Here is a 25,884-nt window from a genome sequence, read left to right as displayed (position 1 = left end):
TCTTGAGTAATTTTGTATCATCTGCAAACTTTGCCATCTCGCTATTTACCCCTTTTTTGTTTAAAACTTCATGTATAGTGTCTGAAATAGTGCTCCTCTCGTAATGAGTTGCCATTTCCTATCTCTGTTCAGTAAATCATTTTAACAAAAGAAACTGTTCCCTTCAAATTTGATTCCGCTATGCCAGATATCGTTGTTTCTTCATGCACATTGCCTATTATTTTATTTTTCATTGGGGTAACATTCTCTCTCTCTCACTCTCACCCATGCCCACCTATCTATTTCCCAACATTACAGTGCTGGATCCTGAAATATTAGGGGAGAAGTCTTTTAATTTTTAGTTTCTTTTAAGTACCAGCCTATCCCTCACTCCTTAACTGACTAAATATTTCTCCTCTCTCTGTTCTTTCCTCCACGTACATCCCAGTTTTTGTGTGTTCTCCCCTTCCCCCCCCCCCCCAGTCTACACTTTCCCTCTCTACCAAATGGCCATGTCTACACTAGGCTACTTTTCTTAAATTTTCCCACCCTGACTACTGCTGATGTACCTCTACTATTAGCAATGAAGGGAGTGCTAGTGTGGACAGAGTTCCTGGCAGCTCCCTGCATTTTAATTATCATCATGTTCTGTAGACCTGCTCATAGTAGGATTATATGATATGGTTGTTAAAACACTGGCAGCTAGTCTGTACTAGTGCTCCCACCATTGAACTAGAACAGTGTTTGGGGGTAGCAACTGTGGAAGAGTTTAAGGAAAAGGATCCAGTCTGTAGACATTGACAATTAGTCTACACCAATCCTATTCAACTTATTCATAAATATCTGGAGAAAGGGGTAAACAGTGAGGTTGCAAAGTTTGCAGACGATACTAAACTGCTCAAGATAGTTAAGACCAAAGCAGACTCTGAAGAACTTCAAAAAGATCTCACAAAACTAAGTCATTGGGCAACAAAATGGCAAATGAAATTTAATGTGGATAAATGTAAAGTAATGCACATTGGAAAAAATAACCCCAACCATACATGCAATATGATGGGGGCAAATTTAGCTAGAACTAATCAGGAGAAAGATCTTGGAGTCGTCATGGATAGTTCTCTGAAGACGTCCACGCAGTGCGCAGCGGCGGTCAAAACGAACAGGAAGTTAGGAATCATTAAAAAGGGATAGAGAATAATACGGAGAATATCTTATTGCCCTTATATAAATCAACAGTACACCCACATCTTGAATACTGCATACAGATGTGGTCTCCTCATCTCAAAAAAGATATACTGGCATTAGAAAAGGTTCAGATAGGGGCAACTAAAATGATTAGGGGTTTGGATTGGGTTCCATATGAGGAGAGATTAAAGAGGCTAGGACTTTTCAGCTTGGAAAAAAGGAGACTGAAGGGGGATATGATAGAGGTATATAAAATCATGAGTGGTGTAGAGAAAGTGAATAAGGAAAAGTTATTTACTTGTTCCCGTAATATAAGAACTAGGGGCCACCAAATGAAATGAATGGGTAGCAGTTTTAAAATAAATAAAAGGAAGTTCTTCTTCACACAGCGCACAGTCAACCAGTGGAACTCCTTCCTGGGGAGGTTGTGAAGGCTAGGACTATAACAGGGTTTAAAAGAGAACTAGATAAATTCATGGAGGTTAAGTCCATTAATGGCTATTAGCCAGGATGGGTAAGGAATGGTGTCCCTAGCCTCTGTTTGTCAGAGGGTGGAGATGAATGGCAGGAGAGAGATCACTTGATCATTACCTGTTAGGTTCACTCCCTCTGGGGCATCTGGCATTGGCCACTGTCGGCAGACAGGATACTGGGCTGGATGGACCTTTGGTCTGACCCATTCTGGTCATTCTTATGTTATTATCTCCATTTTATTGTGCTGTACACAGTCAGTTTTGGGAATGGTTACTGTGGGCCATTTTCAAATTGTCCATTTGCATTGGCAGTTGTTTATTAAGTTTCCCAATAATGGAATAATAGCACTTTACAATGAAACAAAAATCTAGATACTACATTTACCTTCTGTATAATTTTCACCGCTGATATTTTAGAACTAAAAAACTTGACGTCCATTTAAGGATTATCTGAACTCCTACATCAACACTGTAAACTAGTGGTATATGCCATATCTGAAATATTAAAACTTTTCTAAATGAGAGCCAGATCCCTGGCAATGGGAAGTTTGCCAGGAGACATACTCAGAGTTGCACACTGCTTTCAAGCACCCACTAAAGCATAGGTATGAAATGTGCTGATTTAAGCCCCAGTTCAGCAAGGTACCTAAGTAAGTGCATAGCTTTAATCACATGGGTAGTCCCACTGAAATCTGTGGGACTACTTGTGTTCTTAAAACTGCAGATGTACTTAAGCACCTTGCTGAATTGGATTCTTATAGTATCTTCCGAGGCAACCTCTGCTTAGATGGTTGGTATTGATCGTATTTTAAAGTTTCACCCTGTTTCAGAACCCCCACTCCTTCTGTGTACCATTGCCTGCCCTCTATCAAGGCAAATCTTCTTTCCTGTGCAGCTGTGCTCATGGGGATGATTCTGACCCTTAGTATTTTTATAACTTAGAAAGTAAGCAATTGCTTAGCCACTCAAGTGATAAGTAAAGTATATGAAACTATGGGCCTATCCACACTATGGCTCCAGTCCTGCATTTGGATCCATGTGGATTGATCCTGGACTTTGTTTGTTTGTTTTTCTTTTTGCATATATTCAGTTCTAACTGTATTAGGCTTGTCTACGTTGAGACCTTCTGCTGTTGAGTCTAACATTGTGCAGCCTCACTGCTATCAGTGGTGGCAGTGCTAGAGTAGACTGGTCCACTGGCATTTTAACCACAATAGGGAATGTGATCAAGTGGTTGCTGACTTTTTGCCTGTGTCCCTTCAACTGCTCCCTGGCCCCTCCCCTGCTGCTGTTCCTGGACCTCTGCCCATTCCATCCCCACTGGCTAACTTCTGCTCTGTTGCCCACTGTGCCTTCCCCCCCACCCCCCATTCATTCCCATGGTTCCCTGCCCCTGCTTCTGTCCTCATCAATTTTTTGGCTACTGCCCGTCATCCTTCCTTCTGAATGCTATCCTTTGTCTCCCTGAGCTCCTTTTCCTATCCTCCCAACCCTCTCTTGTATCCTCTCCTCCTATTCCTTACCATTCTGCATTAGAATCAGGTTGTGTCCTTTTCATTGCCTAGGTGCAAGCAAGGGGAGCATTGAGAACACAGAAGAGAGTGTCCTTGCTCTCAGTTCTGGTGTGTGGTGCCACAGTGGTGCCCACCCAGCAGTAGCAATTGCAGGGACTTTCAGTGCTGGGTCAGCATGCAGGTGCTCTGTTGGGATGGAGAAGACTCAGTGCAGAAGAGCTCTCCGAGAATTTAGCTGCTGTACTCTAACAAGTCTTTACTGAGCATATGTGAACTGAGATTTTGTGGAGGCTCATAACTTGGCCAAATTTGGACAGATATTCACAGGAACAGCTAACTACACATCCCTAGTACTGGGGTGATCATCCTGTTCCAAATTTCAAGTTCTTGATGCTAAGCTTGGAGGCACCAAAGTTTCTGGTGAATGAAACAGTTGTAAGAATATTTTAACATGCATAAAACAACATATTTTCCCCAAGCCTTGTTTTCTGAAACAAACCATTTTAGCTGAAACAAAAAATTCAACCTGAAGCAAACACCTGACAGGAGAAACTGTTCGGGTTGAATTTAAGTTTGGCAAAGTTACAAGCAACTGAAAACCAGGTCTGGTAATGGAAAGATTTGGGCAACCTTAAGTATAAGGTGGTACTAAATGTACCACCTGTAATGCTGTTCCCCAACAAGCGTATAGAATCCTTATTGTCCCAGAACGTGCACTTCCCTAACCATGGTAGAACACTGCATTGCCACACATTTATATTTGTGGATGGGCCCAGTAGTGTGCTTTATTTAAAAAAAAAAATGTTGGTGTGTTACATCTCTAAATATTGCTTGTGCTCTTAGCACATTCCTATAAACTTTTCTATCAAAACAGAAAATGTAAACCACGAGTTTAAAATGATCTCTCTTGAATTAGCTAATGGAAAGTGACAGATTAAATAATTACAGTAAAAGTGGAATGAATAATTAAACCACAGGGAGTGTCATTAGGGGAGATGCCTAGAGTGGTCTACGAAACAGAGATTTTTTTTTTTTTAAACAAGCCTCATATCTTTTAAAATATGTTTAAAATACTTACTTTACATTGCCCTGCCTCCCACTTTCCCCTCATGAATCTTTGCTTTAATTGTAACACTGCTGGATTGAATTTATGTTCCTCAACCAAAATGAATTTGCAACATGGCATGTTTCAGTGCGGTACGTTTATTTTAACTTTGCAAACATTTAGCACTTTTCATGATGTTGCTGCATTCCGAGAGTTTTATTTTCTTCATTTTTTCTTGGAATTCTGTACAATGCATTTAGAATTAGATATTTTAGAGAATTTCTGAAAGCTCCTTTTTAGCTGAATACATAACATTTTAGTATGTGACATTTTGTCATGTGTTTAACCAGACAATATTGGTTGTAATTAAAGCTTTTGTTCCTGATTGTGATTCTTTTCTTTTAATATATATATAATCCACATATATCCTGTTAATTTATAACTTTTTATTTCAGAAATAAGAAAAGAAGTTAACAATGACAACCTTCCTGGAATTCATCCAGCAGAATGAAGACAGAGATGGAGTTAGATTCAGCTGGAATGTTTGGCCTTCAAGTCGCCTTGAAGCCACAAGAATGGTAGTCCCAGTGGCTTCTCTCTTTACACCACTGAAAGAGCGTCCTGATTTGCCTCCCATTCAGTATGAGCCAGTTCTGTGCAGTAGGACCACCTGTCGTGCAGTTCTGAATCCCTTATGGTAATCATAATACATAATTTAGATAATACTTTAATATTTAATATATACAAAATACTTAAATTTTTTATTCAAAAACTTTTCTTCATAATGCTGGTTTGAAAATACTGCATCTCATGCATAAATTGTTATTTATAAAATTTTGCATATTCTAGGCACAAATGTAGGGCCCAAACCTGTGACCACTAAGGATTTCAGGATCCAGCTCATAGTTGTTTTGAAGGAAGACATTCACAAAAAATTATCCAGTTAATTAAATTGATTTATGTTAACTTTAGTTTGAATCAGGTTATAAGAGTCTGAAGTTTTCAGTAACTGCAAGTCACATGGGATAGTAGATACAGTTTTAAATTTTTTTATCTCTAGAAAATAAATATGAAGAGGTGAAAAGAAAAGGAGTACTTGTGGCACCTTAGAGACTAACCAATTTATTTGAGCATAAGCTTTCGTGAGCTACAGCTCACTTCATCGGATGTCCGATGAAGTGAGCTGTAGCTCACGAAAGCTTATGCTCAAATAAATTGGTTAGTCTCTAAGGTGCCACAAGTACTCCTTTTCTTTTTGCGAATACAGACTAACACGGCTGTTACTCTGAAACCTGTCATGAAGAGGTGAGTTAGTGTAACAGCTTTTCATCTTTTGTATAGTTGGATTGTATGTGACTTATGTTCCTTATAAAATAAATTCATTATTGTCAGCTAGTCCTTACTGTACTAGATGTTTGCGCACATCACAAAATCAGTTAGCTCAATTTTATGTAATTCAGTGTCCCCAGCTTGGGAGACAAAGGATGGACTTTAACAGCTGTAAAGTGGTGTGTCAGGATAGAGGTCTCAGTGTTATGTTTTGAAGCTGGAACAGTAGTTGCTTATAGATGAAGTCAGGTCTAGTGTAAGCTTATCCTTATCAGAAGCATTAAATTTCACTCAAGGTTTTTTTACATGTAAAATTAAAAGTATGGCTAAACAAAATTTGTAAACGAAGGGTCAGATCCTCAGCTAGTATGAATTGTCCATCTCTTGATGTCTTCACATAAAGACTGGATGCCTTTTTGGAAGAGACGCGTAGTCAAATATAAATGATTGGGCTTAGTACAGGGATAATGTTGTAACACTCTCTGTGGCCTGTGTTACACAGGAGGTCAGACGAGATGATCTGCTCATCCCTTCTGGCGTTAAAATGTATGAATTGGCACAGTTTCATTAACTTCAGTAGAGCTAGGCCTATTTACAGCAGCTGAGGATCTGATCCAAAGACTTTAGTGGTCATCTTTCATTAACTGTTCTGCCCTATTACTGCTGCTGTCAGGAGAAGACAAGAATAAGGTTAAAAAAATACTAGGAAACACATACTACTTATTTGTCTAAAGACAGTGGGTGGGATTTTCAAAAGCGCCTACGTGACTTGGCACAAGTTCCATTGACTTTTATTATTATTGTTATGGGGTAATAATAATTACTGACCTCTGTAATTTTATATCCTCAGATGAAAGGTGCTATATACTTAAAAAAACCCCACATGGTGACCTGTATCTAAAATTTTTGGATTTTGGACATCCTGAATATATGACATAGCTGTCTTAGGGTGTGTCTCTATTAAAGAAATTTGTTGTGTTTAAACTCAGTTAATTATTTTTTATCATGTCTAAGTGGAAGCTATTGCATTAATATCCTGTTTGCAAAAAGAAGGCTGAGAAAATAATACCTCTGAAGATCAGCTGGCTTGGGATGTGGTAGACAGAGTTGGCATGTACCTTTTCTGTTTGCACAGTCTAACATGGTTTACGTTACTGCAAATAGCAGTGTTGGTGCAATTTGAAATGCGTGTATCTATTTTAATTTTTAGGAGGACTTAAGAAATTATAGGTATTTGGTTTATCTTCAGTTAGGGACTTTTGCTCTTGGGTATACTTGGAAAACCAGAACATTTATATAAAAACAGTGTATTAATCCTCTCCACCACCCGTTATTACTGAAGGAATCTTTTTGAGTAGGAGTTTTCCTTTTATCATGCTAACTTCTCCTTTTGTCTGGACCAGTAGTGAACCCATTATTATTATTATTATTTGTATTACAAGTAACATCAACGGGCCTGAACCCATTGTTCTAGGCACTGTACATACATATAGTAAGAAAGAGTCTCTGAACCCAAGAGCGTGCATCTAACCAGACAAGATAGATGGAAGGTAAGAGAAAGGAAGTATTACTTTCCCCATTTTACAGGTCGAGAACTGAGACAGAGAGACATAGAGTGACTTGCCTAAAACCGCACAGGAAGTCTGTGTAAGAGCTGGGACTGAACCTGGCCTCCTACATCCTAGTCCAATGCCTTAATTATCATCCTTCCTTTCTAATAGCCATGATACTGTGTTAATTACAGCAACTCTTCACTTAAAGTCGTCCCAGTTAATGTTGTTACATTGCTGATCAGTTAGGGAACATACTTGTTTAAAGTTGCGCAGTGCTCCCTTATAACGTTGTTCCGCAGCTGCCTGCTTTCTCCACTGCTTGCAGAAAGAGCAGCCATTTGGAGCGAGCTGGTGGGGGCTCGGAACCAGGGTGGACCGGCAGCCCCCATCATCTCCCTGCTCCCCTAAGTTCCCTGTGCCACAGTGGCCCAGCAGGCTATCAATTGCCAGCAGTTCAGCTGTCCCTCCCCCCACTGCCCTTTGCTGCTCTTGCCCTCTGCCTTGGAGCTGCTCCCAGGAGCCTCCTGCTTGCTGTGCAGGTGGAGGAGGGGGGAAGAGGGAGGCTAATGTCAGGGTGTCCCCCACCCACCTGCTCCTGCCCTTGCCCTCTGCTTACCCCCTCTCTATAGAGCCGGGGCGGGGTGGGGAGGGGGAGACAGGGCTCAGGATGGAGGGAGCTTGCTGGCAGCAGCTGCTGTCTCAATTTGCTGATCTACTTAAAAAGGCAATGTACTTAGAGTGGGGTTAGCGTACTTAAAGGGGCAATGCGCATCTTTCTCTCTCTCTCTCACGCAGGTTGTGTGTCTCTGTCTGCCATGCTGTCTCCCCTCCCTCCATTTGTGCTGCCTTGTAGAGTGTGATACTACATTAACAACAATGTGTTAACCCTTGAGAGCTCAGCCAAGTGCTAGTTCATCATTTAGCAGTAAGGCATTCCCTGGGAAGTATCCCACCCTCTTCCACCCTCTGACTTAAACACCTCAATCAAGCTTCACAATCATCATTGCTGTGTACAGTATTAAATTGTTTGTTTAAAACTTATACTCTGTGTGTGTGTGTGTGTGTGTGTATATATATATATATATATATATATATATAAATATATATATAAAATATAATCTTTTGTCTGGTGAAATTTTTTCCCCTGGAACCTAACCCCCCCTATTTACGTTAATTCTTATGGGGAAATTGGATTCCCTTAACATCGTTTTGCTTAAAGTTGTATTTTTCAGGAACATAACTACAACGTTAAGTGAGGAGTTACTGTATATCAGTCTGCTGCTACTGAAATAATTACGAAGTTATACATTCTTTATTGTGAATTTACAGCAGGATCATTAAGGAGAAGATGCATTGTGAGGGGGGAAATTCTTGTTTGAAGCGCACACATCTTTGACAATTAGGAAAAAGGGCATGATAAACAGATAAAGGGTGAATCCATGTCATATGTACACACAACATATGTATTTAGTGTCAAAGCCCCTTGGTAATGTAAAACAAACTATTACTAATACTTTTCTAATTTTATTTTTATAGCCAAGTGGATTATCGAGCAAAACTTTGGGCTTGCAATTTTTGTTATCAAAGAAATCAGGTAAGAAAATAAAGTATTCAGACTATAGTTGCATCTGATGAAGTGAGCTGTAGCTCACGAAAGCTTATGCTCAAATAAATTTGTTAGTCTCTAAGGTGCCACAAGTACTCCTTTTCTTTTTGAGACTATAGAATGACCCTATTAGGAATGGTGCATTTAATTTTCCTCCTATAAATTATACATGTGAATTGGAATTGCCAACAGGATGCTAAACATGCGGATGTCTGCCCATTTTGAGACAGAAGCAAATAATATATGCAGATGTTTATTTTTCAGTGTTTTTCTGTAACTTGTAATTTTGAAATGTGTACTTAATGGTTTTTTTTTGCTTTTGCAGTTTCCTCCTACTTACGCTGGTATATCAGAGATGAACCAGCCTGCAGAACTTTTGCCTCAGTTTTCTAGTATTGAATATGTAGTACAGGTAAAAAAACAAACAAATAAAATCTTTGACATTAAATTGCATTGAAGCTAGCTATGTAGAGTATGGCTTATTTTACTTTTGTTTTGATTTAGTAGTGATTAAAATGCAGTGAATAATTTACACGTTTTCAGTTGTAGACCTTTGACCGGTATCATCCATTGGAAATGGAGAGTACTATTTTTGATTATAGTGACTATAATAAAATTATAGGAACATTATCTGATTATTAAGGGCAATACAAGAGAGGGAAGCTCTATATGTTGTAGAGATTTAAGCTTCTGTTGGGATGTGTTTCTTCATGAGGAGTTCAGTTCTCTTGTGCTTGTTTTGGAGAAACCATTTTATTGCTGCTTGCCAACATAACTTAGATCAAGTTTTAGTGAATAGTTGGTCTTTGAAGTGAGGATTATATCTGAATAATCATGGATTGATATTGGAACCAATTTATTTCTAGGAGAAGGTGAGTAGTGAACTGGTTAAGTTTACAGATAACTGTTTTTTGGCCAATCAGTTAATATAATTTGGATTTTCTTATTTAATTGTAATACCGACAGACCCTGGTAGGTGGGATTGAATTTGGGACCTCTGAATCTTAGGGTATGAGCCTCTACTGCATGAGTTAAAAGCTATGTGGCCCTTAGCCAACACTGTAGCAGACTCATCAGTCTCAAGCTGGGCTAGGTGCCACTAGTGGGGGACAGAGTGCCACACCAAGCAGGCATAGCTAACATAATTTATCTATCTCCATTTCATCATGGTAGGGCATGGGAGTGTCTTAGTAGAGATTAGTAGAGGAAAAAAGCCATGCAACAAGAAACTGCGAAAAATAAATAAATTAGAATAAATAAAAAATAAATAAATTAGACTGGAAAAGGAAGGAGTTAGGAGGGGACTGCAGTGAGGCATTCAGATTAAGAAAGGTAAAGTTAAAATTTGTCAGCCCACTCCTTTTGGCTAGCTTTGTAATACTAGATAAAAGGGAACACTTGCTGAAATTACAGGGGAATGATTTTAGAATGAGGGGAACTGCTAATGTATCAAGTCAAACTATGGAATGAAATGTCACAGAAGATCTAATACTGTTTCTGTTTTTTTTTTTTCTAAGTTTTGATAAATTTAATGACCACTAGCACTTTGAGTAATACTTTGTTTTTCATCTTGTAAGGTTAATAACATTATCACATGATTCAAAATTATCTGGTGAGGCCTGGAAGGAATTTGTTCTTCTATATTGAACATGGCACTTTTGGATAGAGTTAATTATGGTACCGAGTTCACACTCCTGTGCAGCATTAGGTATTGGCCACTGCCTCGGGTGGGTTGCCAAATTGGATTGAGCATTGGTCTGAGCTAGTGTGGCAAATTCTATATTTACTAAAATTTATATAACTTGAACAAAGTTTATTTTTGCAATTTGATTATTTTCTTTACAATATATACTGCCCAATGTGCTTTTTCACTTAGTTATTATTATTTCTTAAAGCGTGGTCCTCAGATGCCTTTGATATTTCTTTACGTTGTGGACACGTGCATGGAAGATGAAGATTTGCAAGCCCTGAAGGAATCCATGCAAATGTCATTAAGTCTCTTACCACCAACTGCTTTGGTAGGTCTTATTACATTTGGGAGAATGGTGCAGGTCCATGAGCTTGGTTGTGAAGGAATTTCAAAAAGCTATGTCTTCAGAGGCACAAAGGACCTATCTGCAAAACAACTTCAGGTAACAGACAAAAAACAATTAAAAACCCCTCAAACCCTGAAAATGATCATAATGGTGAATTTCAAGATGCTCTGTAATCAAATTATATATATATAGTTACTTTTTTTTACAGGAAATGTTGGGGCTTACTAAAGTATCTGTTTCACAAGTAGGCCGGGGTCCTCAAGTACAGCAGCCACCACCTTCTAACAGGTATTATTTAAAAAAAAAAAAATCATTGCTAAATTGCTTTACCAGAAAACTTTACCTCATGATTTTTTTTCTGGTGTGATTGATACAACTAGAGGGTCACACATTTTGTTGCTTTAGTAGGTTGAGTGTTGTGTGTTATCCTACATTTTTTAATGCAAATGGCTTTTTAGGTTTAAGGATCATATGAGAAGGTTTCTGGAGAGCAGAATCTTAGCTTGGCTGTCCTTAGAGACTGTGAATGTAGTTTTGGAAGCTGTGGCTGGAAGAGTTGTGACAGTAATGAATTTCCCATTAGAAAAGAATGGGGAAAGTCTGTCCCAGATAAGACTCCCCCTCTTACCATACATACTGGTCATTCTAAGGGGGACTCTAATAGTCAAATTGCTTTAACCATTTCAAGGGATAACTAGAACATCTAACATGGTAACATTCGTAGCGTAGATGGAAGCTTAGGCTGTAAAGGTGGTATAGGAAAAGAAGCCCTTGAGGAATTCCACCACGATTTCAGCAATTTCCATCCCACCATCAACCTCAGCCTGGACCAGTCCACACAAGAGATCCACTTCCTGGACGCTACGGTGCTAATAAGCGATGGTCACATAAAGACCACCTTATACCAGAAACCTACTATCCTCTATTCCTACCTACATGCCTCCAGCTTTCATCCGGACCACACCACATGATCCATTGTTTACAGCCAAGCTCTATGATACAACTGCATTTGCTCCAACCCCTCAGACAGAGACAAACAGCTACAAGATCTCTATCAAGCATTCTTACAACTACAATACCCACCTGCTGAAGTGAAGAAACAGATTGACAGAGCCAGAAGAGTACTCAGAAGTCACCTACTACAGGACAGGCCCAACAAAGAAAATAACAGAACGCCACTAGCCATCACCTTCAGCTCCCAACTAAAACCTCTCCAACGCATCATCAGGGATCTACAACCTATCCTGAAGGAATACCCATCACTCTCTTAGATTTTGGGAGACAGGCCAGTCCTTGCTTACAGACAGCCCCCCAACCTGAAGCAAATACTCACCAGCAACCACACAACAGAACCACTAACCCAGGAACCTAGCCTTGCAACAAAGTCCGTTGCCAACTGTGTCCACATATCTATTCAGGGGACACCATCACAGGGCCTAATCACATCAGCCACACTATCTAGAGGCTTGTTCACCTGCACGTCTACCAATGTGATATATGCCATCATGTGCCAGCAATGCCCCTCTGCCATGTACATTGGTAAACTGGACAGTCTCTACGTAAAAGAATAAATGGACACAAATCAGACGTCAAGAATTATAACATTCAAAAACCAGTTGGAGAACACTTCAGTCTCTCTGGTCACTCGATTACAGACCTAAAAGTGGCAATACTTTAACAAAAAACCTTCAAGAACAGACTCCAAGGAGAGACTGCTGAATTGGAATTAATTTGCAAACTGGATACAATTAACTTAGGCTTGAATAGAGACTGGGAGTGGATGGGTCATTACACAAAGTAAAACTATTTCCTCTTGTTTATTCTGCCGCCGCCCCCCCCCCCCCCGTTCCTCAGATGTTTTTGTCAACTGCTGGAAATGGCCCACCTTGATTATCACTACAAAAGGTCTCTTCTCTCCCTCCCCCCCCCCCCCCCCCCGGCTCTCCTGCTGGTAATAGCTCACCTTAAGTGATCACTCTGGTTTCAGTGCGTATGGTAACACGCATTGTTTCATGTTCTCTATGTATATAAATCTCCCCACTGTATTTTCCACTGAGTGCATCCAATGAAGTGAGTTATAGCTCACGAAAGCTTATGCTCAAATAAATTTGTTAGTCTCTAAGGTGCCACAAGTACTCCTTTTCTTTTTGCGAATACAGACTAACACGGCTGCTACTCTGAAACCTGTCAGTTTAAGGAGAAGGGATTCCACATTTAAGAATGCATTTGATTCACCCTTCAAAAAGATTTTACTAAAAGATCCCTGTCTACAAGGGTAGTTTGCTTGCAGACATCAGTATTTGTGGCCTTTCTGCTATTTCCATTGTTTCTGACATGTTTTTCATGACTTCTTCCGAAGATGTATTTTAACAAACTTACTGTGCCTCAGCACATTTGAGAATATATAGAGGTGCTGTTTCTGTCTTCCTATGTGTATGAATATATCCAACATTTTAAAATATATCAACAGAAGTATTTATCAATATATATTTCGATCTTTCATTCTCTTAGATATGATGATAGGCAAAAAAGGCTATTTGCTAAATAATCCATTGGGATTTAGATTCCTAGACAATTCTGAAAATTTTACCCCTTAACATTTTCATTTTGTCTTCCCTCCAAGATTATCCTCTTTCCTTTAGTCTTTGTCTCAAATTCCCATGGTGACCTGATGTGTTTTTGTCTGCATGTAGTTCCTTCTGGACTCTGGTTGCCTTGCTACAGTGCTCCATGTGGAGCTTCCTGTCTCCTTAGGCTGAGCATGCCGTGTATGTAGTGCTTCCAGACCTTGCCAGCCTGTTGAGCAAGAGACTGTGCTCTGAACCCAGATTTGGATCTTTGGCATTGCAATCTAACACGTTGCCATTGAATTACTAGTCCTGATTATTTTTTAAAAGTCATATAGCCAAAAGAATCCTAAAGCTAACATAATGCCATTTATCTATATTTAGATTCCTACAGCCAGTGCAGAAAATTGATATGAATCTTACTGATCTTTTGGGTGAATTACAACGGGATCCTTGGCCTGTTCCACAAGGGAAGAGACCTTTGCGTTCCTCTGGAGTGGCTCTTTCTATAGCTGTAGGACTCCTTGAGGTAATAGTTTGACCTAAAATTGTTTTTAAATGTCACTAGATCACTGTCCTACATAAAACCTATGGCGGATGCTGCAATCAACACATAACAATAACAATCTCTGTAATTCATGTATATTAGTCTTGTGTTCAGATTCAGATAAACATGACATTTACTGAATTTTCCTCTATTTAATCTGAGTAAATGCATGCATCTCATTCTGTTTTTATATTCCACACAATTATGTTACTACCTTATGCTTGTTTAGTTGGTGACTTTTTGTCTTTTAGTTTAGATTAAAGGAAGTCCACCAGTCTTTTATTACTATATTAACTTCATATTTATATTCCCAAAAGTGTGCAGGGCACTCTATGAAGCAAGAGTACTGTCCTGGTCAAAGAGCTAAGAATCTGTATTGAAAGTGTATTGAGCAAAGAGGGAGAAGGAAATGGGATGCAGCCCAAGATTTTTAAAAATACATTTTTTCTTAGTTCTTGACTAATTTATCCAGTTATTTTTATTACCCTTTGTCTTTTAGTTGTTTAAATCATGCCTGTTTGCTTTGACTGTGTTTGTTACAAATCTTTTTTTATACCTATTTTTGTTCGATTCTTCATTGTAATTTCTTAGCCTTTTCCTTAATTTCTATTTTTGTTGTTTTTATTCCCTTCCTATTTTAACTCTTTCCCATTTTGATTTTTGTGACTTTTGTTTATAACTCTTTACTAATTAACACTATTTTCTACAGTTTTTAACCCTTAGTCAGTAGTCTGTTCTTCCTATTCCCTTCCCTTTAAGAATTGTCTCTTTGCTTTGGATACTGAAAGCCAATGGTATTGTGGCAGCATACTTGTCTGGGCTCCTTCCTTCAAGTCTCTAAACAGCGCAGCCTCCTCTACCTGTAATGTTACTTTGCAGCCTTTGTAGTCATATATTTGGGTGATGATACCTGTTAAAGTAGTGAGGGCAGCTTGTCAAGATGCTCATGGTCACTGCTGGGCTTGTGAAATCTTGCCTGTGTTCTCCCCTACCCTTGTGGACTTTCTGTGTTAATGGGATTTAATTTACATAAGTTTACTTACCTTTAAAGGTTGTATTTCCTCACAGGAATAACCTAGAAGGTTTCTTTATGATGTGGTTTTTTTTTTTTCCTCCCCAACTAATCAGTACAGCGTGGGAAGGGTCTCACTTTGGTTGAGTTTAACTGAGATGTTTCATGTGCCTGCACATGTTCTATGGGTTTTTTTAAAAAGACCATAGCAGAAAGGTGAGTGACTGTTTTATATCCCAGCTTAGCTGAAAAAGACTGGGGGAACTGTTATGTTTTTTTCTGATTTAAAATCCATTTTTGAGATTAGTCTCTTTTGGCACCTCGCAGGCCGAGAGTCCTTTTAACTTCTATTGTTCCTCTTTATGTCATTAAAGATGTATTGACACCAAGGGGAACAAACTTTAATTTAAAGAAGTGAATTCAGTCCTAGTGAAAATTGTCAGGTTGGTTGCTCTGGTGACAAAAATCCTGTTTATAGAAGAGGTTGAGTTTGGGCAACAAACTGCAAGCTTCCCCTTGCTTTTATGCTGCTTCCAGAAGGATCCACCTCTAAGGAGGAGAAACTAGTTCAGCCTCCATACCCGTTCAGTTCTCTGCTGAGACTGCCAGTTGTGTGGTGGACACCTCTTGAGCAGAAACTAGCTTCTTGTTTTCTAGGCACTAATATCTAATATTTGCCCCTCTCTGATATTTTTATCTCTCAAGACACTCACATGGAAACAAGATGTTTTGTACGAAGGTTCCATTTGTTTCTGCAGTTTATTTTCCATATTACGTCATTATTTTGTGATGACAACCATTTCAGTAACAAGTTGATGTAATGGCACTAAGAGGAGTGTTGTGATTTCAGAATATGGAAGCAGATAAAATTTTGAACGTAAAGATAGTCTCCCCTCCCCCCCATTCAGCTATTCCTAGTAATAATTAATAGGGAAAGAGAAATACCCAAAATACCATGGACCAGATCCTCAATTTGTGTAAATTATCTTAGCTCAGTTGAAGTCAGTAGAGTAGTGACTAGCAGAGGATCCGACCTCAGATATATGCAGAACTGTCTTAAAAGTGAAAAATACTAGTTTTAGTGAGGCAAGAATGGTATTTTAAGTTAAACTACTACTCAGAATTTTGAGATATTCTAATTGTTTACTTTAGTCTAAGCAATACAACAGATACAAATTCATAGTTGTTTCCTCTATTAATATTATGTACTAACTGTTATTATAGCAAAAAGAGTTGCTCTCTGAGATTTTCTTTCTGTCTTACAGTGTACATTCCCTAATACTGGTGCACATATTTTGATGTTCATTGGAGGACCAGGCACTCAAGGACCTGGGATGGTTGTAGGGGATGAACTGAAGTTACCTATAAGATCATGGCACGACATTGAAAAAGACAATGCTAATTATGTTAAAAAGGCTACTAAGGTAAGACTTACCAATAGATGGGGAAGAGAGATGTAAATTTTTTTTATTTGACAGATAATTAGAATAAGACATTTGATATTAGAATATGTATAAAGTGATATAGAACTTAGACATTTTTGTTGTTGTTGAACTTTCCTTGAATAACTACATATCTTCCAAAATTTCATAAGGATTTTCAGTACATTGAGTGAGAACCTGATTCAACTCCAATTTAAGTGACTGGGAGTGTTTCCACTGACTTAGTAGGAGTTGGATCAGGGCCTTAATGCACAGTGATCAAGAACGGTAGCATTGATTTTTAAGTAGAATGCCACCTTGATCAATCTACCACAAATTATCTTTTAAGCTGGCTGGGAAAAGTAGGGAATAGTCAAAAAAAAGTTCTAGACCTTTCTCACTTAGTTTTTACTTCTCAAAAAAAGATCTTTTAGCCAATGTTAGAGTATAATATGGATACAATTTAATTTAGCTGTTGTACAATAATTCTGAGAGCTTATGTTTTAACGTTAAAGTGTGGCAAGTTCAGTTTGCATATTGTTATAAATGCATTTTAATCTTGTATTTAGCATTTTGAATCTCTGGCTAATCGTGCTGCTACAACTGGTCATGTTATTGACATATATGCATGTGCACTAGATCAGACTGGTCTTCTGGAGATGAAGTGCTGTCCCAACTATACTGGGTATGTGACTAATTTGTTTAAAGTAGTTTATGAAGGTGCACTTTAAAAAGAAAGTATTTAAAATAGAGTGGTCATTACCTAACAAAAAATACTAATGACTTTGTTTTAGTTCCAAATGATAGAAGGAAAAATCACTACTCCATGTCTGTGTACTGTGATCGTGGATAGCTTGCATATAGACCTAAATTGTTGTGAACCTGGGAAGAATTTGTCACCATAATTTTGGGTTTAATTATGAGGGCATATACTCTCATTAATTTTAACATTAAATATTTGGGGCTTAGATAGTGTAAATGTCCTTTAAAAATATTTAGCCTGTGTACTGTTGCCAAATAATCTATTTTTCCTTTCCATATATGTATCTTGGGCTTCAGTAATGCTCACGCACACACCTTTTTCACAGTGATCTTTTATTTCTTTTACATTTTTGTTCTTCCTTTTGTCCTTGGATTGAGGGGGAAATCTTTCTTCTCTAGATGTCATTTTTTGAGTGTCTTGAATTTCTTCATGCATGATGTACTGTGTATAGTGTGTTCTTGACCTCCCTGAAAACATTCTCTTTACTATTGAGTTGGATAATAAACTAAGTTTTTTCAGAACAATGTGTTAGATCTTTTATTGTCTCTAGTCTGACTTCCTCTCATTTCACTCTGCTGAAACTACTTTCATCAAGGATTCAAACAGCCCTCTTCTTGGCCACATCTTCAGTTCTTTACGCCTTCCTTATCATCCTTGACCACTCTACTGCCTTGCACTGTGAGCCATACTCTACTTGAGTGTCTTGCTTCCTTCACCTTTCATATTACTGCTCTCTCCTGATTCTTCTCCTTCCCTGGCTGTTCTGAGTGGTTTTTGGGGGGAGGATGGAGAAGGAGTGGACTGTTGTCTTCCTTCTCTTTCCCACTGCCCATGGGGATATCACAGCGATCTGTCCTTGGAGCCTTCATCTTCTTGCTTACCCTTTCTCTGGACATTCTGATTCACTCATGCAGTTTCAACTATAGTCTCTGTGTTGATGACTCTCAAATTCTTCACTCCTGACTTATCTCCATTCATTCAGTCATGTCTCTGACGTCTCCTGGATGGCATCACCAGTAAAGCTTACCATGGTCAAAACAAATACTGATCTTTCCAGTGAAACTCTCTGCTCTCCCCCAGTCTGTCTCACTATTGACACCACCCCACCCTCATCCTTTATGTCACTCAAGGCCATGGCATGGGGTTAATCTTTGACTCCTCTGTCTGCACTGCCTCTTACATGTCCAAATCCTGCCACTTCTTGCTGTACAATTTTTCTAAGTTTCACCCTTTCAGTCCCGACAGCTAAAATTCCCTCAGGCTTTCATAATTTCCCATATTGATTACTGTAACCTCTTGCTTTGTGGCCTTCTGGACTCTCATGTTACCTACCCGTCTTGCTTTGTGGCTTCCTGGACTCTCATGTTACCTACCCCTCTACAGTTAGTACAAAATTCTGTCGCTAAGATTATTTTCCATGCCTGTAATGTGATCATGTCAACCCCTCTTAGAATCCCACTACTAGCTCTTGTTCCTCTGTCACATCAAGTTCAAGCTTCTTGTACTTCAAGTCAAGGTGCTATGTAATTCTGCCCCTTCCTCTGTCTCTTTCTGCAATGCCCCAGCCCATTCTGGCCCCTCCAACAATACCAGCCTTGACATCCTGTTTGTCTACTTCTCTCACTGTCTGTTGCTATGTTGCCTGCTAGGCATAGGGTTGTTGTTTCTGAGTTGGTTCCCCATAGTTGTTGTTTTCTCCATATTTAAATAACTCTTGAAGATGCACTTCTACTGTGTTGAGTACCAGAAACTAGTCAATTTATAAAGGGAAAGTTGGAGGGCAGAACTTAACACAAAACTTATCAACCGTATTATTAAAAACATGGATGCCTTATATTTGTACACTGTGAGCACTACTGGGGATACACACTAATCATGTCTTATGCTCATTCCTTAAATGCTAATCATATAGATTTAAAAATACTTCACTGCTCAATATGAGTAGTTACAGATTGCAGTGCAGTCAAAGTAATTTCATCTTCAATGAGCACTGCTGAGCTCACACACAAAATGTGTTTTATGAGAATAGATTCAGGTTTGAAATAATTACTTATCTGAGAGAGGCAAAACGATATGGGAAAGTATCAGAATATTAGGATAAGTTAATCAACGGATGCATTTCCGCAAGGCAGGGTTAAAAACTAGCTGTAATGATAAAGTCCAGTGCAATGTTTTCTCCAGTTGAAGCTTTTTTGAATTAAGAGCCTGATGACTTTGACATGCTGATCTTGTAAGAAACCTAATTACAAAGTTCCCCATTAGAAACCTGTTTACAAAGTTCCCCATTAAGCTTTATGATGAGATAATTGAAAGTAGCTTCTGTTAAGGTGATTTTGAAAAAAAATTTTCAGAATATTTCATAGTGAACTGTTTTTACTTTAAACTCTGAGGGTATAACTACACTGCAGTTAGACACCCGCAGCAGGCCCGTGCCTGCTGGCTCAGGCTGTGGGGCTGTTTAATTACAGTGTGGACTTCCCAGCTCGGGCTGGAGCCCAGGCTCTGGGACCCTTAGGGAAGTCTACAGTGCGATTAAACAGCCCCGCAACCCAAGTCCTGTGAGCCCAAGTCAGCTGGCAGAGGCCAGCCGTGGGTGTCTAATTGTAGTGTAGATATATTCTTTGATAGCTCTTTGAGAGCTAAGTTAAGTATATCCTGTTTGCTAAATTAATGCATAATAAGTCGTCCAGATGCTTTCTAGTTGTGTTTCTGTGTTTTATCTTGGTATTTTTTTGGTCTTTCATCCAGAGGCTACATGGTAATGGGAGACTCTTTCAATACATCCTTATTCAAACAAACCTTTCAGAGAGTATTTACCAAAGATATGCAAGGGCAATTTAAAATGGGATTTGGTGGCACTTTAGAAATAAAGGTAAGAGTCAAAACTTAATATGAATATTATTAGGGTCTGATGTTGTATTCCCTTCTTCCACTTCCCTTAGGTACCACTGCAGATGTGGTCAGACTTAAACTCATGCACATGTTAGAAATTCAGAAGTTCTAACAAATCAAGTCTAGTGATGTATTTGCATTGCTTATAGTAGCGGTTCAGTAACCTTTCATTTTAAACCTTTATTTTTAGGGATTTATTACTTTACCATAAAAATAGGGTCTTGAGGCAAGAGTGCTTGGGATCCTGTTTCTCTTATTTAGGCAAAACAATCCTTAATCCAACATACATGCTCGTCAGCTGAGGCTATGCATATCCAGCGCAACATGCCTTGGGGGCTACAGTGTGTGGGCAGGCATGGTAGTTAACCCTTCTAGCACATTTTGAGCATTAAGAAGAGGTCCTTTTCTGTTGCCAGCACCGGGATAAGAGGCTTTCTATATTCTTTCTTCCCAACCTTCTTCCCACCATTGCACCTGTACAGTAGAGGCTCAAATCCAATGGAAAGTACAGTCTGTATCCGAAATTCAGATATATACATTGATAAATGTCCTGAGAGATTTTGTTATATATCAGAAGAAACAAAATAATATACTAGGTACGCCAATGTGAGGAAGCATGAAGCAAATTTTAAGTAATGTGAAAACTAATCTGGTCTGCTGTAATGGGAATTCAAAAGGCCAGATGATCATTTGGTACCTTTCAGTGCTTGTTTGTCCCCTCCTGTATGTATGGCTCAGAAACCTGGGAGCAACTGTGACTAGGGAGAGTTCCTGGTAGCATGTCTTCCTTGGAGGTGTCCTGCCAGGGCCCAGAGTTGGTGTGGAGGTGCAAGGGCCATCATTGTAGCTGCACACTGGCCTCCCACAAATCCTCGAGGATCAGGTGTGGGGTCCCAGGACTTTCTCTATACGGGGAACCTGCCCCCATCAGGAAAATGGCCCTACCCATGAGAACCCTACCAATCAGAGTGGGGGCCAGGAGGGCCATTTGGCCTGGGCTTCAAGCTTAAAGGGGGCCTCAAATTTAGACACGTGTTAATTTTTTGGCGTTTGATAAGTTTTGCAACTTGTTTTTATGCACATCCATATTGGACCAAAATGAGAGAGACACACTCAGCTTAAAGCTGCAAATTTAAGTAAATAAGAGAAGTGATTTGTTAAAAGACATAATTTTTTTGTTAACTGATATAGATTTTGTCCTATTAAGGAGTTAAAAATGTTCATAAATATTAATAAAAATATATCGGTTCTGATGACACAAGATTAGACTGTGATGAACGTGTCCTCTCAGATCAGCTGATTATATAAACAAACCATGACTAGGCTGGATCAAGTGCGCGTTGAAGGTAGAGAATTGTTACTTTTAGTGTCTTTATAGTTTTAGGTATAGTTGACTAAGGAATTATTTATGTGTGAGAATTCCTCATTCTTATTTTCATATGGTAGCTAAAAGAGGTGACTGGTTGGTTGGTTGAGCCCTTGCTTGGCCATCATCGTAGGCTTTTGTAGTCTATAGGCCCAAATTCAAGAAGGAGATGTGCCAACAGTAACAGATGCAGAAGAAGATCCTGTGTACGATCAAGAAACTCAACAGCAACAGGAAGATGTAAATATTACTCAGCAAGAGCAATTCATGAGTACTACAGGTTTGACTGTGGCTGACATTGGAATTATTGACAAGAGCAGTGCTGCTCAACTGGAATCTTTCCTTCAAATTAGTTGTTTTGAAATTCCAAGTAACATTCCATAAGATGCTGATAATCGTGCTTTCCCTACTTGTCTGCTTACAAAAACTCTTCCAAATGGTGAGACATGCATAAGAGACTGGTTATGCTGGAGTACGGAAAAACAATCTCTGTACTGTGCACCCTGCTTCATATTGAACAAAAGTGATGCAAATGCATCAGTTCTCTTTGATCAATCAGGATGGAGCATCAACAGAGGTTGGAGGAAGTTGAAAGACTGAATACCATCATATGAGAGTTGAACGTCACACAAAGAAAACTCTGTTACATGGAAATCAGCCAGTAGGGCAGCATCAGCTGAAAGTTCAGTTGAGAATTTACTCTTGGCTGAACTCTGTACAGAAACTAATAACTGGAAAAAACTTCTTGAGTGCATCCTGAATGTTATCTTCTTTCTTTCTGAGCAGGGACTGGCTTTCTTTGGTTCCAGTCAACGTATTGGTGATCATGCAAATGGAAACTTTCTAGGCATAGTTGAGCTCCTCAGCAAATATGACCCACTTTTATGAGAGCATGTAAAATGTGTTCGAGAGTTGCAAGAGAGTCAAAAGCACATGCAAGTCTATTATCTCTCCACACGCATACAGAACGAGTTTATTGAGCTATGTGGGTCATTCGTACAAACAACAATTCTTGATGAGATTCGAAATGCCAAGTATTTTTAAATCATTGTGGATGCCACTCCAGATTGTTCTCACAAGGAACAGACTACTATGGTTAAGATGTTAAGATTGTAGATAGGTTTATTTTGTTTGATAATTCCACGAGAAAAACTGAAAAAGAAATTGCTACTTGAGTTCTAGCAATTCTAGAAGGTTTTAAGTTAGATTTTCAAGTCTGCATTGGTAAAGCCTATGACAATGGATCTAATAAGGCTGGGAAGTGCAAAGGAGTACAAGCAGCTCTGCTTGAGCATAATTCAAACAATAACTGTATTTTCTTCAATTGTGGAAACCACACACTAAACCTTGTAGGTGTTGACTATGCTGAATCATGCAAGGAGGCAATTACTTACTTTGGAACTGTTCAGCAAATGTACAGTCTCTCCAGTAGCAGTCCACAAGGGTGGGAAATTCTGAAGCAATATCTTCCTGTTTCACTGCATGGGATGTCCAAAACTAGATGGTCTGCATGGATTGATGGTGTTCAACTAGTTATGCAGCATTTAATTCAGTGAGAAAGGCTTAAATGAGCTTGAATCTCTCAATCTCACTGCTCGGGCTCGAACTGAACTTCAGTCTATTCAGAAGCACATGTCCAAATTTGAATGCGTTCTGATGTCATCTTTGTGGATGAAGCTACTTACAATGATCCACCAAACTAATCTGGTAATTGAAGCACGCAATGCTACACTTGATGGTGAGAGGGATAACACCGAAAGTTTTATCAATTACATTCAACAGATTTGTGAACAATGGGATGCGATCCTGACCGAGTCCAAATTAGTAGCGCAGAATATTGGCATTTCATCTGAGTTCTCCACCAATCGCAATTTACCGACTGAATCTGATGCCGAGCATCATTATAGGGTCAATGTCTTCCTTGTCATCATTGACTCTATTCAGTCAGGTCTTACACGTCGATTTGAGTCACAGCGACTAATTTGTACCCTTTTTGAGTTTCTTTGGCAGTTCAACAGACTGAATAATGAAGATCTACTTTCTGCAGCTGAACAATTTCAGCAACAGTACAACAAAGAAATCTCAAAAGATCTCAGTGACAAGGTCATCTTCCTCAAACGAATATATTCCACAAACTTTAAATTGGATTGCAAGCCAAAGGAATTGCTTCAAGAAATACTCGAACTTGGACTCTCTGGGATGTTTCCTAATATCACAATTGCATTGCGTATTTTTGTCAGTTTGCCTGCATCAGTGGCTTCAGGTGAACACCCCTTCAACGTGTTGAAGCAAGTAAAGAACAATCACCGTTCAACTATGGGACAAGAGCATTTGAATGGGCTCACTATGCTTAATACCAACTGTGACATTGCATGAAAGCTAAATATTTCCTCAATAATAAGTGCATTTGCACAGAAAAAGGCTAGAAAAGCATTTGTTAAATAAAAAGATATTCAAATTATGTCTCACTCTTTTTTGGTGCCTCATTTTGTTTTCATGTGACATCATTTTTTATTTTTATTATGGCTAGGGGCCTCAAAAGCTGGAAGTGGCCCAGGTCTCTCTGGACCTCTGAGAGAGCCTGCTCTTGGGTATTTCCTTTCCCAAAGCCCCCTCAGGAGGATTTTATTACTGGAAGTAATGATCTGGTCTTCTTGTTTTGTATGTACATAGCTATGAAATTGGTTGAAGAAATTGGCAAGGGTAAATAGGGAAACCCAACTCTTTCAGGACACCATTGTACGATACAGCTGTATTAGAATAATTTAAGTTATTAGATGTTGATTTTACCAAAGCATGTTTAGGAGATACAGAATATTAATTTAATATGATATTTGTACAATCGTATGGCCCATCCCACAGCCCCTCATCTGAGCCTTATCTCATGAATATTTTAATGATTGTATCTTCAGTAGAAAATGCCTTTAGTTATGTGATGTAGACATCACCTATAATATGCTTTCTGGGGCACTCAGAGGTCTAAGTAGTAGTAGGTGTTCTTTATATGCTATAATTCATAAACAATACAATTTCAGACTTAGAAAACTACACATGAGGCAGAGTTCACTTTTTAGATTTGCATGTTTGCAACAGCAGTTGGCTTTGTTTGCTGAAAGAATTATAAATATACTGAACATCCTATGTATTTATAACCTCTTCTAAAGGTGTGGATGAAACACTGAACACCCGCCAGAAGGGTTAAAAGAAAAATAAATGTTATTTTATCAGTATTGAATGTATAAGTAAGCATAGCTCTATATGTGACCTGTTTTTCTTTTAAATATAAAGACCTCAAGAGAAATCAAGATTTCAGGAGCTATTGGACCCTGTGTCTCTCTCAATTCCAAAGGACCTTGTGTGTCAGAAAATGTAAGTTACTTTTGTTGTAAGTGGGTGCAATTTTGAATTGCTAGAAAATAAAACCTAGGTTTTCTCGATTTGTAGAGGAATGTACTGGTACTACTTAATTATTGGATCAAAACCCCTGTCTAAATCATTATCAGGATTTCAAAATTTGTTCATGAACGGTTTTTCAGATATGCCCCTGACTCACGCCTCAAGGCCCCCAGTCATCAGAGGGCTATATACAGAGTCTGGTGAATTTAGGTGGTTAGGTTTTTTAAAATATATTGGATATATTTTAATTCTCTGTTTTTGGATGGACACCAACGGTGAAGTAGTTTTTTCACTGTGTTCTCTGCTCTCTTATAAGACCACAGTTCCATGAAGTCCTACATCCTGTGGCCCATTTATGTTGTATCATGACGTTGCATCAATACGTAATATTCTATCAATATGATATAATGTAAAAACACACAAAAACATGCACAGCCTAACTACAAATATAGCAAAAATAAGTATTAAACCAGTGACGGGGAACTAAACATTTAGGAAGTTTGATAAGTATCCAGTATGTAGGAATTTATTTGACCAGTGGAAGCATCTATCTAGCCCCAAGAACCGCTCTTGCACAATCACCATCTCTCTCCTAAGCCAACCTTGTGCCCATATAGTTATACCTCTGGCCACTTTCTTAGAGGACGTTTAGTAGCCTGTTACCTCCATCTGACTTTCCTGCTGCCACCTTTGTGATGGAGGAATACCACCTTCTCTTCCCCTTTCCATTCCCTCCTGTGATGTCTGTCCTTCCATACTCTTTCTGTGCCATCTTGGGAGTGCCCCTTATTGCCTTCCCTATGGAGTTTTGCTTTCTTCTGCCCCCAATTGGTGCCTGTTCTTCTGCTCTTTCTGAGGGAACTGGCCTGCAGCTGTTGCTCATGTTGGCAGCCTCTCTGCCTCTAGAAGCCAGTAGAGGGAGCCTTGAGGATCCATAACAGAGAGGAAATAGTGGAAACAGTGGCCTGTAGTGATCAGATGCAAGAAGTGCATCATTTTTTTTATCACTCTATATGTATATTAGTGAACAACAACAAAATATTCCTGTTTTAAAAATCATTCTATATGATTTATTGACAGGAGATAGGAACAGGAGGTACATGTCAATGGAAGATCTGTGGCCTTAATCCCAATACAACCCTTGCGCTGTATTTTGAGGTGGTCAATCAGGTAAGAGAAGTTTCACTCCACTTGTAATAAACT

At 38.9% G+C, this 25,884-nt stretch overlaps 1 protein-coding gene across 1 annotated transcript in view; it reads left to right on the top strand.

Annotated features, from left to right (window-relative positions):
- Positions 1-25,884, top strand: part of SEC23A (SEC23 homolog A, COPII coat complex component) — a 49,726-nt gene that overhangs the window by 5,384 nt on the left and 18,458 nt on the right. The window contains exons 2-12 of the mRNA XM_084630152.1: positions 4,649-4,890; positions 8,612-8,669; positions 9,007-9,093; positions 10,577-10,813; positions 10,926-11,005; positions 13,669-13,813; positions 16,109-16,267; positions 16,834-16,949; positions 19,776-19,899; positions 24,574-24,654; positions 25,762-25,851. Coding sequence (XP_084486278.1) covers positions 4,670-4,890; positions 8,612-8,669; positions 9,007-9,093; positions 10,577-10,813; positions 10,926-11,005; positions 13,669-13,813; positions 16,109-16,267; positions 16,834-16,949; positions 19,776-19,899; positions 24,574-24,654; positions 25,762-25,851 — 1,398 coding nt within the window. The 5' untranslated portion in view covers positions 4,649-4,669. The remainder of the gene's footprint in view (positions 1-4,648; positions 4,891-8,611; positions 8,670-9,006; positions 9,094-10,576; positions 10,814-10,925; positions 11,006-13,668; positions 13,814-16,108; positions 16,268-16,833; positions 16,950-19,775; positions 19,900-24,573; positions 24,655-25,761; positions 25,852-25,884) is intronic.

This window comes from Lepidochelys olivacea, assembly GCF_965140295.1.
Source record: "Lepidochelys olivacea isolate rLepOli2 genome assembly, chromosome: 6".
NCBI lineage: Eukaryota > Metazoa > Chordata > Testudines > Cheloniidae > Lepidochelys > Lepidochelys olivacea.
Note: the sequence above shows the minus strand (reverse complement) of the source record. Positions and strands in the feature narration are given on the sequence as shown.